A 15,933-nucleotide genomic window follows, 5' to 3' on the forward strand; every position below is an offset into this window, starting at 1 on the left:
TAGATTTAGCTTTTACACCCATTTCTCTTGAAAGTAACTTGGTAAGAAATAAAAGAAGTGTTCTTGGTAATTATACCTTGAGTAATGATGATGTATGAGTTGATGAAGATGAACAAAGAAGAAAGAAATTGCTGTAACTTAGAGAGGATTTAGTGAATGATTAAGATTAGTAAGTGAGTTCAAGAGTTACCAATTTGATCTTATGGGAATGATGATGATGGCATGTAACATGGAGAAGAAAAAGAGGTTAAATGACTAAGCACACTTACTAGCTAATCATGCATGGAAGTGACATGTGTATGTAATGTGGCATAAGGAGAAGAAAAGAGAAGATGACTAATCAATCTTTACTTAGTTAATTATGCATGGAAATGACAAGTGTTTGTTATATTTGCATGTAATTAGTCTTAATTAAGTAATGTTAATTACATGTAGTCTTTTGGTTAATCTTAGATTAGTTTTAAGTTTAGATGTAAGTATATAATTAGGTGTTATAATCTTGAGTAAGACTTAGTTAATGACTAATGTTGTAGTATTTTACTAACTAGGTGGATTAAGGATGATTACTTAATCAATAATACTTGATCATGTTATATACTTAATTTCACAAGTATAAAAGTGTGTAGTTTTTTTTTTTTGAAGTCTTAGGATTTATGGTGGTAAACTAGGGTTTCTAGGAATTGTGTATATGTATAACAATCCTCGATCAATCAAGACTTAAATGTAAGACCAGGGTTATACAAACCCTAAAATAAATCAAGACGTATTTTATTAAATATACTAGTCAAGAAAAAAAAATTTAATTTTGAAAGGTTAGATTAAATAACCTAGTAGAAAAAGTTAGGGTTATGACATTACCCACCCGTTAATAAAAATTTCATCCTCGAAATTTAGGTGGTACCTGACGTTTTTGTAATATCAGTGAAAAGATGGGGATACTTCCGCCTCATGTGGTCCTCCCTTTCCCAAGTAAACTTCGGTCCTCTACGAGCATTCCAACGAACGTTGACAATCGGAATACTACTATGCTTTAAGCGCTTAACTTCGCGATCCATGATCTCAGCTGGTTCCTCGATAAAATGAAGTTTATTGTCTATACGAATCTATTCCAATGGAATAATGAGACTGTCGTCGGACAAACACTTCTTTAAGTTTGAGACATGAAAATTATCATGGATACCACTCAATTCTTGCTGTAGTTTCAAACGATATGCCACAGGACCAATCCTTTCAATTATCTCGAAAGGTCCAACATATCTCGGGCTTAGTTTCCCTCGCTTCCCAAATCGAATCACACCCTTCCAGGGAGAAACTTTAAGCATGACTTTATCTCCTACCTGAAATTCTAAGGATTTTCTTCGAACATCAGCATAGCTCTTTTGTCGGCTCATGGCAGTCTTCAATCTCTCTTGAATCTGAAAGATTTTCTCTGTAGTCTCATATATGATTTCTGGACCAGTGAGTTGTCTGTCACCCACTTGACTCCAACATAGAGGTGATCTACACTTTCTACCATAGAGAGCTTCAAATGGTGCGGCTTTAATACTCGCGTGATAACTGTTATTATATGAAAATTCTGCTAATGGTAGATATTTATCCCATCCATTACCAAAATCAATAACACATGCCCGTAGCATATCTTCTAGGGTTTGGATGGTCCTTTCACTTTTTCCGTCAGTTTGCGGATGGTAGGCGGTACTCATGTCCACACGAGTTCCTAGAGCTTCTTGTAAAGATTACCAAAATCTAGACGTGAATCGACTATCATGGTCGGATATAATAGAGACAGGCACTCCGTGTCTTGAAATAACTTCTTTCAAATATAATTGTGCCAATTTCTCCATCCTATCTGTCTCTTTCATAGGTAGGAAATGTGCAGACTTAGTGAGACGATCGACAATCACCCAAATAGTGTTGTAACCACTCACGGTTCTTGGTAGCTTCGTTATAAAATCCATGGTTATTCTTTCCCATTTCCACTGTGGGATTTCCGGTTGTTGTAACAACCCTGACGGTTTTTGATTCTCCACTTTGACTTTCGCACAAGTCAGACATTGGCTCACATAAGTGGCAACGTCAGCTTTCATGTTAGGCCACCAATAAAATTCCTTGATATTGTGATACATTTTCCCAGTTCCAGGGTGAATTGAGTATCTCGTCTTGTGCGCTTCATCTAACACAAGTTTTCTTAATTCACCATACTTTGGTACCCATAGACGTCCTGCAAAGTATCGGGTCCCATCACCCTTTACTTCAATTTGCTTAATCAATCCTTTAATCGCCTCATCCTTCCAATGTTCCTCATTCACAGCTTCTAACTGAGCATCTCGGATTTGTGAAACAAGATTTGCATGGATAGTTATATTCAGTGCTCTAACTCGAAGAGGTTTAATCTTTTCCTTTCGACTCAATGCATCGGCAACCACGTTAGCCTTCCCAGGATGATAACGAATTTCGCAGTCATAATCATTCAACAATTCAACCCAACGCCGTTGTCGCATATTTAATTTTTTCTGATCAAAAATATGTTGAAGACTCTTGTGATCCATAAATATAGTGCATTTAGTTCCATACAAATAATGTCTCCACATTTTAAGGGCAAAGACAACAGATCCCAATTCTAAATCATGAGTTATATAGTTTTGCTCGTGCACCTTCAGCTGTCGTGATGCATAAGCAATGACCTTCTGTCGCTGCATCAAAACACATCCAAGTCCTTGACGCGAGGCGTCACAATAAACCACAAAATCTTCATTTCCCTCAGGTAAAGATAATATGGGTGCAGTAGTTAGTTTATGCTTCAATTGTTGAAATGCAGACTCTTGTTCCTTTAACCATTCAAACTTCTTTCCTTTGTGAGTCAGTGTAGTTAAAGGTCGCGCAATCTTCGAAAAATCTTGGATAAACCTTCGGTAATATCCAGCAAGACCTAAAAATTGTCTCACTTGAGTTGGAGTCTTAGGAACTTCCCAGTTGCCAATAGCCTCGATCTTGGCAGGATCAACATGAATACCTTGGCTACTAACCACGTGACCCAAAATTGTACCGACTGCAACCAAAAATCACACTTTGAAAACTTGGCGTATAATTTCTCTTTGTCTAGAAATCCAAGAATTATCTTCAAGTGTTCTTCATGTTCTTCTTTACTTTTAGAGTAGATCAAAATATCGTCAATGAATACGATAACAAACTTGTCCAAATACGGCTTACACACACGGTTCATGAGATCCATGAATACCGCAGGTGCATTAGTCAAACCAAATGACATGACTAAGAATTCGTAATGGCCATATCACGTCCTAAAAGCTGTCTTAGGAGTATCATCCTCCTTGACTCTTAACTGATGATAACCAGATCTCAAATCAATCTTCGAATATACACTAGATCCTTGTAGTTGATCAAACAAATCATTGATTCTCGGTAGTGGATACCGATTCTTAATCGTCAATTTATTCAACTCTCGATAATCTATGCACATCCTCATAGATCCATCTTTCTTCTTTACGAACAAGATAGGAGCACCCCAGGGCGATGAACTAGGTCGAATAAATCCCTTATCCAACAGTTCTTGTAATTGGTTCGACAACTCTTGCAATTCTGAAGGTGCTAATTGATATGGTGGTCGAGCAACAGGTGCAGCTCCCGGAATTAAGTCGATTTGAAATTCAACTTGTCTATGCGGAGGAAGACCAGGTAAATCTTTAGGAAAAACTCCAGGAAAATCCTTTACTACCGGTACATCCTCAAGTCGCTTCTTCTCCGACTCCATCTCCTTTACGTGTGCAAGGATGGCTTGACATCCTTTCCTTAAATATTTTCTAGCCTTCATGCAAGAAATGATGTTGAGTTTCGTGCCACTCTTTTCTCCTTGAACTACCAAAGTTTCACCATTCGCGAGAGGAATACGAATGGATTTCTCCGTGAAAGCAATGTCCGCATGGTTCTTAGATAACCAATTCATACCAATAATAACATCAAAACTACCTAACTCAACAGGCATAAGATCGACTTCAAATAATTTATCAGCTAACGTTAGAGCACAACCTCGAAAGATCTTATTTACTTTCCAAGTTTTGCCATTAGCCAATTCTACGATATACTTAGTGTCTAAAGCAGTTGGAGGTACGTTAATCACGGTACTAAAGTCCTTAGAAATAAAACTTCTATCAGCACCGCTATCAAATAGTACATAAGCAATGCAGTTGTTTAGAAGAAATGTACCCGTGACTAAATCAGGATCTTCACGAGCTCCTTTTGCCGAGATATTAAATACTCTACCTTTTGCATTTCCATCCTTCTTGCCATTCGGACACTGATTCTTCATGTGTCCCACTTGTCCACATCCATAACAAGTCTTAGGTTTATTTCCAGTTGACTGTGCGAGATTGACTCTACAATCTTTGGACATATGCCCCACCTTTTTGCACCTATCACAAACAATAGTACAAGCTCCATAGTGATGCTTATAACATTGATTGCAATAAGGTTTCTTGCCATTATAATTCTTCTTGGCACTAGCATTCTCAAACTTGGTGGTATATTGTTTCTTCTGGTGAGAACTATTTCCTTGGTTCTCATTCCACTTACGCTTACCGCCTTGAGTTTTTGTATCTGCTGTTGCTTTCGGGTTTTCATGACGTGTAATCTGATCTATCAGGCTGTGTGCCATTCTAATAGCACTTTGGAGTGTTTCTGGTTTGGATGACGTTACATTACCTTGGATTTCTTTCGAAAGTCCCCACACATACCTTTCGATCTTCTTTGCTTCAGTAGTAACTAACTCCGGACACAATAGGGCAAGTTCTAGGAATCGTTTTGTATATCCCATAATGTCATTCCCCTGAATTTTCAAATTCCACAATTCCATTTCTAGTTTCTGAATTTCGTTTCTTGGACAATACTCACTGATCATTGCTTGTTTGAATTCTTCCCATGGCATTGCATACGACGCGTCCATTCCTGTAGGCTGAGCATAATTGTTCCACCATGTCAGGGCACCATCTTGAAGAGTACAAGTAGCAAACTTTACTCTATCCGTATTTGCACAGTTGCTTATTCAAAAGACCGACTCGAGCCTCTCAAACCACCTCATCAAACCAACCGGTCCTTCCATTCCAGTGAAAGTTTGAGGTTTGCAGTTGGAGAACTCCTTGTAGGTACATCTTTGTGGAACATTATTTCCACTTGAACCTCCAGCTTGACTCGCATTAGCTTGCACTCTCCGTGCCTCAGCAGCAGCTAAAGCCTCATTAACCCTTTGACTAATCATCTCGTTAACTTGAGCGTCAGTAAAAGTCCTTCGTGTTTGCATTATCCTTCATGATAATCAAAAAGAGACATCAATTACTTAGAGTAATATATACAAAATAAATAGTAGTGATTGTACATAATGGCACAATTAAGGAAATGAACTAAACTTCATAATAATAAAAGCCTTTTCCATTAGCATTTTATAATTACAAAACTTGGGTAATATCTACCCATTACAGTTCACTTAGATAATTTTCTAGTACAAGTTAAGTCACTACTACTATTCCTATATATATCCGATTAGGTGATAGATAGTCAAAATATACTAATGTCATAGAACACTAGTAAGGATCACCACAATCTCCCAAAGCAATTTAAGATCTCCATTGGCGATCTTGAGCGAACATTTGCAAGTCTGCTAAATGCATCGCCTCCATAGCACCCAACCTCGAATCAAAATCAATCATGTTACGCTCCATCCACTGCTTATTAAGCTCTACCCTAGCATAAAGGTCATAATAGTCATCCTTAAGATCCTTAATAGAAGCCTCTAATGCCTCTTACTTATCGGAATCATATAACGCATAAACAGATTCAAAAACCCTAGAGATACGGTTATCAAGACGGCGAATTCAGGAAATAACGGTAAAAAGAGTGTCCCTAACAGTTTGGCCAGTCAAGACATCAACACCTCCTCGGGATGGTGGAACGTGTACCTCATGATAAGATGTACTTTCCTCATGTACCCAAGAGGAAATCATGGTTCTAACCCAACCCCAACGTCTCCAAAATGACTGGTAAACATTCGCGTCTTCGTCGGAGATATCATCACCAGTTGAGCTTGAGTTTGCTATCGGGTCGGGAAAGTAGTTGGAAGACATCGAGCTTTGTGAGGCGGCCATCTTAAGTCATCACACAAAAACATACAATTTAACATATAGAAGTTTCGATAAGCAAAATGACAACAAAAGACTAAAATACGTGAAAGACGAAAATGACTCCGTTATAGACCCGACTCACTAATGCATCCTAGAATCTTAGACACACTAATGCAGTCCTGGTTCCCTATAACCTGGGCTCTGATACCATGTCTGTCATGAGCCCATTTCAATCCCGAAATGTGACGTGATAGGTGTCCCAGTTATAGTTAACGATTTCTAAAGACGACAGCGGAAACGTTTTTATTTCAACACACAAGTACAAGTTTTGAGTTACATGTCGGGACTTAAAAGTAAAGTACAACAATTACAACCATAACATAACAAAGTACAACACTTAAACATAGTGCATGATGATTTATTTTTAAAACGACGTCCCGACATCCTGACGACATCCCAAAAGCCAACCTGAATGTATGCGGACTCCTGCTTAAGGACCTGAGAAAACATATGCTTAAAAACATCAACAATAATGTTGGTGAGATCATAGGTTTAATGTATATAAATGTATGGACCATAAGATTTTCAAGTATAAACAGTTATAAATATATTCTAAATAAACATGAGCTCCCGATATCGAACTTAACAATCAAGAACCCGAAATCATGTAGTCTCACTTAGCTAGAGCTACAAAGTCGAAGGTTATGCATTCGCTAGCCTGAAGACTATGCCGGATGTAAGGAGTCACCCTCAAATAGATCTATCCACATTATTCACGTTTACCATAAACAAGTAATTAACGATATCAGAATCGGGGTTTAAGCTAAGTCACAAACTCAACACAATAGAATATAGTTTTAAGCACTTATGTCCATAATGTAAAACATAAAATAAGCATGTTTCTCATCCCAAAATAGTACGTTTGCTAATAGCAAGTAAAATAGGACTATGATACTCACAGGTGATGTTATTCGGTATAAAGCTTGGATTTGTGGTTTAAGTACTTTGATGTACTTCGAGCTCGGGACCTAAATACATAAGTTAAGGTCAGAGGTGTGTTATTACTAATATTAGTAATACTAATGATTTGATTTATTTTCAAATGTAACATAGTGTACTCGGCTTTTAAAAGACGGTTTCTCGGTTTACAAGTTAAGGTTTCTATGTGGACTGATTTTACAAGTTGTTTTAGAAGTTGATTTCTTATTTAAAAAGTAGTGATATAAGGTAATTCTTATTTTATATGTGAAGGTATATGTGTTGGAGGTCTAAAAATATAAGATTTGTAATTTATATCATAAAAATGAATTTTATAGAATTATTTTACTACAAGTGGACTGTTTTGACTAGTTTAAAGTTTAATATCACTAAAAATAGTAAATTAATTTATTTAGACTTATACTTTTGAAGTCTTACTCCAATATAGTTATATTTTAGTTCAAAAATTCGTTTTGCTCAGAAAACATAATTTGTGTACATTTTCTTTATATTCTAAGTGGTGACAGTTTCAACAAGTTTAAAACCCATTATTTAAATGTACAAGACCATATCCTAATCATTTCTTAAGCTTTTTATATGATTCCAAAGCCTAACATGTTCTATTTTTAGTCTATTTTATAATGAAAATCTCCTAAGTTTTCATATCTAAACGTTGGTACCTCATTTTTGGTGATACATGTGTGTTGGACAGATTCTGTCCAAATCAGTACCCATAAAAAGTAAAAATACAAAAGAAATACTTAAACTACTTTATAAATCATGGGATTTTTATAGAAAGTCTAGGACTCATAAAAGTTTTAGAATCTAAAAAATTCCAGTAGCAAAAGTGAGTGTAAGTATTTTCTAAAAATTCCACCAAATGAAGACTGACTTGGTTCTTATGAAAGTTAAGGACTAACTAGTAATCTTAATACATTTTAGCTATATCCCTTTTCATTTTAAGTTTATTTTAGGTTGTTAAACATATGTAAAACATATTTTTAGTTACTTATGATCAAGATTAGAGTTAGCCATGTAATCATCATTGAGTGTTTTTAACACTCTAGATTAAGCTTTTACACCCATTTCTCTTGAAAGTAACTTGGTAAGAAATAAAAGAAGTGTTCTTGGTAATTATATCTTGAGTAATGATGATGTATGAGTTGATGAAGATGAACAAAGAAGAAAGAAATGGCTGTAACTTAGATAGGATTTAGTGAATGATTAAGATTAGTAAGTGAGTTCAAGAGTTACCAATTTGATCTTATGGGAATGATGATGATGGCATGTAACATGGAGAAGAAAGAGAGGTTAAATGACTAAGCACACTTACTAGCTAATCATGCATGGAAGTGACATGTGTATGTAATGTGGCATTAGGAGAAGAAAAGAGAAGATGACTAATCAATCTTTACTTAGTTAATTATGCATGGAAATGACAAGTGTTTGTTATATTTACATGTAATTAGTGCTAATTAAGTAATGTTAATTACATGTAGTCTTTTGGTTAATCTTAGATTAGTTTTAAGTTTAGATGTAAGTATATAATTAGGTGTTATAATCTTGGGTAAGACTTAGTTAATGACTAATGTTGTAGTATTTTACTAACTAGGTGGATTAAGGATGATTACTTAATCAATAATACTTGATCATGTTATATACTTAATTTCACAAGTATACAAGTGTGTAGTTTTTTTTTTTTTCAAGTCTTAGGATTTATGGTGGTAAACTAGGGTTTCTAGGAATTGTGTATATGTATCACAATCCTCGATCAATCAAGACTTAAATATAAGACCAGGGTTATACAAACCCTAAAATAAATCAAGACGCATTTTATTAAATATACTAGTCAAGAAAAAAAAATTTAATTTTGAAAGGTTAGATTAAATAACCTAGTAGAAAAAGTTAGGGTTATGACAGTACGCATTGAACTGGGCTTACCCATGGACTATCAGAGATTGGATAAATTAAACCTGCATCTAGCAGTTTAATAATTTCTTTCTTAACAACATCTTGCATATTAGGATTTAGTCTTCGTTGGCGTTGCACATACGTTTTATGACCTTCTTCCATAAGGATTTTATGTGTGCAATACGAAGGACTTATTCCTTTAATGCCATGAATCTTCCATGCAATAGCTGGTTTATGAGCTTTTAGCACAGAAATGAGTTGAGATTTTTCATTTTTCGTAAGAGAAGACGATATTATTACAGGTAATTCAGATTCACCATGTAAATAAGCATATTCCAAATGGTTTGGAAGTGGCTTTAACTTTAATATCGGTGGTTCTTCTATCGATGATTTGTATCGATATCTGTCTTCCTCTTTTAGCATTTGAATTTCTTCTGTTGTAGGTTCATATCCATTAGCCATAAGTGTAGCTAACATTTCAGCTTCATCAATTGGTCCAGTTCCTTCTCCTAAAGAACATTCTCCTGTTCCTTGTAATTCTGGAAATTCTTCTAACAATTCTGCATGTGAATCTATAGTTTGAATATAATAACATGTATCATCTGCAGATTGCGGTTGTTGTATGGCTCTATTGATTGAAAAGGTAACACTCTCGTCCTCTATACTTAGGGTCAGTTTCTTACCAAACACGTCTATTATTGCTTTAGCCGGGTTTAAGAATGGTCTTCCTAATATGAGAGGAACTCGAGAATCTTCTTCCATGTCCAGAATAACAATATCTACTGGAAATACTAAAGTACCAACTTTAACTAGCATGTTCTCCAATATCCCTCTAGGATATTTTACTGATCGATTGGCTAGTTGTATACTTATTCGTGTTGGTTTCAATTCTCCAAGGTCTAATTTAGCGTATAGTGAATATGGCATTAGATTTATACTCGCACCTAAGTCTTCCAATGCTTCTATTGAACTAAGACTTCCCAGAAAACATGGAATTGTGAAACTTTCTGGATCAGATAATTTTTCTGGTATCTTATTCAACAGTACTGCAGAACAATTAGCATTCATAGTAACAGCCGAGAGTTCTTCCATTTTCTTTCTATTTGTGATTAGATCTTTCAGAAATTTAGCATATCTAGGCATTCCTGAAATCACATCAATGAAAGAAAGATTTACATTTATTTGTTTAAACATATCCAAGAATTTGGATTGCTCTGCTTCAAGTCTCTCTTTTCTCATTTTACTCGGGTAAGGAAGTGGTGGTTGGTATGGTTTAACATAAGGTTTAGCCTTAATTGTGTTATCTTCATTAACCTTTTCAACTTCCAGTTCTGTTTCCTTATCTTGCTCAGGTTGTGGTTCTTGTGGAGTAGGAATAGCTTCATCAGAAATTACAGGCATTTCAGGTGGTTTAAGTGTAATACCACTTCTTGTGGTAATGGCTTTAGCTATTTCATTCCGGGGGTTAGCATTTGTATCACTAGGTAAACTTCCCAGTTTTCTTTCACCTATTAATCTTGCTAGGTTACTTACTTCTTGTTCTAAATTTTGAATAGAAGCTTGTTGATTTCTAAATGCTTGGGCATTTTGTTCATTCGTTTGTTTCTGAGATGTGAAAAATTGAGTTTGAGATTCAACTAGCTTTGACATCATATCTTCTAAATTTGGCTTTTTATCATCGGTTTGTGGTGGTTTGTTTTGAAAAATAGGTCTTTGCTGATTGTAAGTATTATTGGATACTTGTTGGTTGCTAGGACCTTGTTGGTTGTTGTATGAAACATTTCGATTATAATTCTGGTTTTGATTGTAGATCGGTCTTAGCGGTTGATAATTATTCTGATAATTATTTCCAGGCCTTTGGTTCATGTATGAAACATTCTTTCTTTGTTCCATTATTTGTTCAATACTAAGACAATCTTTTGTCAAATGTGGTCCTCCACACTGCTCACAACTAAATCGTATTGAGTGAATATCTTTAGTCATCTTTTCCATTCATCTCTCGACAGCATCTATCTTTGCAGAAATGGAATCGAAGTCATGGCTAGAATCGGCTCTAGCTGCTTTAGATGATCTAACGATATCTTTTTCTTGATGCCACTCACGTGAGTGGGAAGCAGTGTTATCAATAATTTTGTAAGCTTCAGTTACTGTTTTCTTCATAATGGAACCACCAGCTGCTATATCGATATCTTTTCGTGTAGTGATGTCGCATCCTTGGTAGAATATTTGTACTATTTGATAAGTGTCTAAACCATGTTGCGGACATCCTCTTAACAACTTTCTAAATCTTGTCCACGCCTCATATAGAGTTTCGTTTGGCTTTTGTGTGAACGTAACAATTTCTCCTTGAAGTCTTACGGCTTTAGATGCCGGAAAGAATTGTTTAAGAAATTTTTCAACTAAAACGTCCCATGTATCAATCGCCCCTTCAGGTAACGATTCTAACCAATCTTTGGCTTCTCCCTTTAAAGTCCAGAGAAATAACATGAGATATATATGTTCATCCTCCACTTCTCTTATTTTGAATAAAGTACAAATCCTATTAAAGGTTCGAAGATGTTCATTTGGATCTTCCTTCGGCGCACCACTAAATTGGCATTGATTAGTTACCATGTGTAGGATTTGTCCTTTGATTTCATAATCTGGCGCATTAATGTCTGGTTGAGTAATTGCGTGACCTTGGCCAGTGCGTTTAGCTCTCATTCGGTCTTCCATACTTAGAGGTTCCAGATTCTCCATTATTGAATTTGTTGAATCTGAATCACTAGAGGATTCTGATTTAATGGGTTGTTCCTCAAAAATATCTGTTTGAATGATTGGTGGTTCCGGAGGAAAGATTAATGATTCAGGATCTCTGAATTGTCCCTGAATATCCTCCGGATTCTCAATTGTGAGGTCGGGTTCAAAAAATGGATTATCGGAAATTTGAATTGGAGTAATTGGTCGACTAGATGAAGATTCTAAAGAAAAATCAACGACGACAATATTGGCTAGATGTCTTGATCGAGTTACAGGTGGTGAACGTATAAAAGGTGGTGAACATTTTGGTCGGTGCATTCACTGAATATCCTATTAGCTATAAAAGATAAAAATTATATAAGTTATCAAATTAATAGACTTTTCTGATTTTGCCCACGTTTCGAATAGCCAATAGATGCAGCAGGCAGCCAGGACCTTTTAAATCATAAGCCCACAACTCGCCACTAACAAATCCAACTATTACTACGAACCAGAAAATTTTGGATGTCTATCAATTTAACCATTTAAAATAATTTTTCGTCGAAGTTTAAAGAAATTTTAAAGAAGAAATAGAAAATTCTATGTCCTAAAAACTAGAGCGGCGAGAAATAAGAAAGAAAAAGAACGCGTCGAAAAACGTCAAAAAATAAAAGGTCAAAAAATAATAAAAAGAATGTAGCGCGTCGAAACTTAAAAGTCTAAAAACTAAGAATTAAAAGTTACGTCTAAAGATATTAAAGCTTAAAGAAATTCTATATCCAAAACGGTAATAACTTAAAAAGTACTAAAATCTTAGAAAATATTAAGGCGATAAGTGACGTCGTAAAATTCTAAGGCATCCAAATTTTAATCTAAAGAAAAAGCACTTAAGGGATTTTACGACAAAGCCTAAAAATCTAGATATAAAAATAACTATGGCAAAAACTATGACTTAAAACTAAATACGAATGAAAAATACAAATATTACGCTAAAACAAATAAAAAGATACAAAATATAAAAATAAACATAAAGTTGTAAAAAGTACAATTTTTATAAAAATATTATTTTTATATTATTTATTTATAAAAGTATTAAGTTTTTAATAAAACTAATTAAAACTAAAAATACAAAAATAATAAAACTAAAACTAATTAATTAAAATAACTAAACCCTAATTAACTAAATAATTAATAATTATTAAATAATCCTAACCCTAATCTGTCGGCTGAGGTTACCAGGCCTGTCAAATCAAGTCATGCGATCGCATGGTCTTCGCGTTATAAATTCATGCGGTCACATGGAGTAGGGTTTCGGGCCAGGTGTTGGGTTGCTACAGTCCTCGGCCCGATTACTTATTCTATATATATATATATATATATATATATATATATATATATATATATATATATATATATTCTGTTTTCTGTTTTAAATATATAGAATATTTATATAAAGTAAATAAAAAATTAATTTTTTAAAAACTAAAACTAAAAATAAAAATAGAAAAATTTATAATTTTATATATTTTTATCAATCTCTTAAAAATATATATATTTTTATTTTTCTTTTCTTTTTAAATTTTTGTATTTTTAATTTTTAAAACGTATATTTATATAAAAAGAACTAAATAAAAATCTTTTTTGTATATAGCATTGCGCTTTCGGCGTTGTGACTCCCTGACAGCGGCGCCAAAAACTTGATGTTAAAGCAGAGGGGTACGAAATAGTTATATTTTTATTGCGAAATACTATTAAATACGATACAATTTTACACAAGTTATTTATTTATTTATTGAATGGGATATACATAAACCTTGCTACAACACTTATAGGCAGTGTACTTAATCGTAGAGTAGTGTAGTTTTTAGTAAGTCCGGTTCGTTCCACATGGAGCTAGTGATACGTACTATATTTTTAACAACTATATTTGTATAAAATATATATAATTATATATAGTAATATTATTATAAAAGGGGATTTTTACCTTTTAATGACCGGTTTGTCGATTTTATATTTTAAGCGTAAAGATAAATGACGATAATATAAATGACAGAATTTAAATTGCGATAAAGTAAATTGCAGTAATTAAAAGGACAGTAAATAAATGTACGATGAAATATGAAATAAAAGTATTATGCTTATTTAAACTTCCGTAATCATGATGTTTGACGTTTTGATTAATTGTTACCCGGGTTAATTGTCCTTTGTCCTGGATTATTTGATACCTATTTGGTTTTTGTCCATAATAGTCCATCGGTCATAATTATAAAATGCTCGTCAAATTAACCTTATTCCCGAAGTCAAATATTCCAACTAATTAGGGATTCGAATAGTAACAAGGTTTTAATACTTTGTTTAATGATTACACCAGGTTATCGACTGCGTGTAATCCAAGGTTTTATAACTTTGTTAACAATTACACCAATTATCCTTGTATGTAATCCACCCCTGTTTTAATGAGATATGAATATTAATTTACCCACTTGATCAGAATGAATAATCAATTACCCAACCCAAATAATTAATTAAATGATCGTAAAAGATGTCATATAAATGTCACTAAATAGAACATACATAATCATTTTAAAAATTATTAGATTAACTAATTTGAAGATAGGTTCGACAGATTCTAATGAGTTGTCATTCGATTAGACAATACCCCCTATCTATTAATAGTCATAGTCCAATGTCCACAAGTGTCGGTCTTTTGTCAAAACCTTAATTAAGGTACAAAATCTAATAAGCCCGTCTTAATATTTAGTCTAACATCACGATTACTTTGGCTCAAATAAGCATAATAATTACTTAGTTACGAGACATTAATTTAAAAAGGAAGAACATAGCTTACAGTGGTGATTAATCGCGTAGCGTTACACGGACAGAGTTTCGACTTACAAAACCTTAAAACATTCCTTACAATAACCCAATTATTATTAAACTTAATTTAAACTTAATATTATAAATATAAATATATATATTTGATTACAGATAAAGGAAGAGAAAAAGATGTGTTTAATTTCTGCCAGAAAATGTGAGTTTTATAGAATGTGGCCTGCTACAGTAACTCATGCGGTCGCATGAGATTTGTGCCTTCTGGCCATGCGATCGCATGGCCGTCATTTCCTGGTCACATACTTTTTGGCTCCTAGCTTGTCGACATATTTATTTAATATATATAATATATATATATATATATATAATTTTATATATATTATATTATATTCATCTGCATAGTTGATTTGTAATTTTAGCTCCGTTGCGTCGCGCGTTGAGAATTGACTCTGGTCCCGGTTCCGGATTTTCGAACGTCCTTGCGTACTATTCAATATCTTGTACTTTGCGTTTTGCGACTTGTACTTTTGTAATTTTGAGACATTTCTCATCAATATTTTGAACCACTTGGATTGTACTTTGTACTTTTTAGCTTTTTGGTCATTTGCGTCTTCAAATCATCGTTTTCTTCTTTTGTCTTCGCACTTATTTATTTAAACGAATATTACATAAAAATAGAACAATTACAACTAAAAGCTTTACATATTGGAAGGATATTGTGCCTAAATATATGTTCATTTGGAGCACTATCAGATATAATCAAATTCCATGAGTTTGTAATTCTCAATCTTTAAGGTCAATCCCAAGGATTGAGTAATATCAGTCTTAAAAAGCTGATTTTTGATCTTTAAGGAGATAATCCTTTTTGGGGATCTGATTCATTAGTCTTATAAGCTAATTTGCACGGTGCCCCCCATTGTACGAGACAGATCCTCTCATGGTTAGGATAAGTCTGACCACTTGGCGACCCTGTTTTATGCTGAGGTCCGTGGATTTCCAGCTGATTTTCGAGAAAACTTTTCGAGGTTTTTCGTAGACTCTACAACTAGTTTGGACGATAACTTCCTGACCTAAATCAAGTAGCGCGTGTCTTTTTCTAGAAAGACTTTACTTCCTTTTAAATTCTATTACAATAAACTGGGTAAAACTTGATTAAAATCGTCCAAAACAAAAGTATCTTCAATTATTTGTACAAAAATATGTGATATATGTTCTAAATAACTTGGTAAATTTTTTCCACACTTGGCTTTTATTTTTCTTTCTTTGCCTTTTTATTCTCCTCTATTTCATTTTAAATGAATTCAAGCGTTTTGGTTTGTTTCTCAATTTATGTCCTTTCCGAGGTAACAATAATTTCGGTGTTAAC

The 15,933-nt window shown here is 34.0% G+C and overlaps 1 protein-coding gene across 1 annotated transcript; it reads right to left on the reverse strand.

The window, feature by feature from the left end:
• Window positions 1–1,103: 1,103 nt before the first annotated feature.
• LOC139901264 (uncharacterized) lies at window positions 1,104–6,152 on the reverse strand. The gene is made up of 8 exons (XM_071883991.1): window positions 5,895–6,152; window positions 5,656–5,807; window positions 5,088–5,315; window positions 3,523–5,030; window positions 2,946–3,049; window positions 2,655–2,828; window positions 2,125–2,432; window positions 1,104–1,467 (listed from the first exon to the last, which is right to left on the reverse strand). Exons 1-8 carry the CDS (start codon window positions 6,150–6,152, stop codon window positions 1,104–1,106), a joined length of 3,096 nt encoding a protein of 1,031 aa, XP_071740092.1.
• Window positions 6,153–15,933: the final 9,781 nt, after the last annotated feature.

Source organism: Rutidosis leptorrhynchoides, chromosome 3 (assembly GCF_046630445.1).
Source record: "Rutidosis leptorrhynchoides isolate AG116_Rl617_1_P2 chromosome 3, CSIRO_AGI_Rlap_v1, whole genome shotgun sequence".
Taxonomy (NCBI): Eukaryota; Viridiplantae; Streptophyta; class Magnoliopsida; order Asterales; family Asteraceae; genus Rutidosis; species Rutidosis leptorrhynchoides.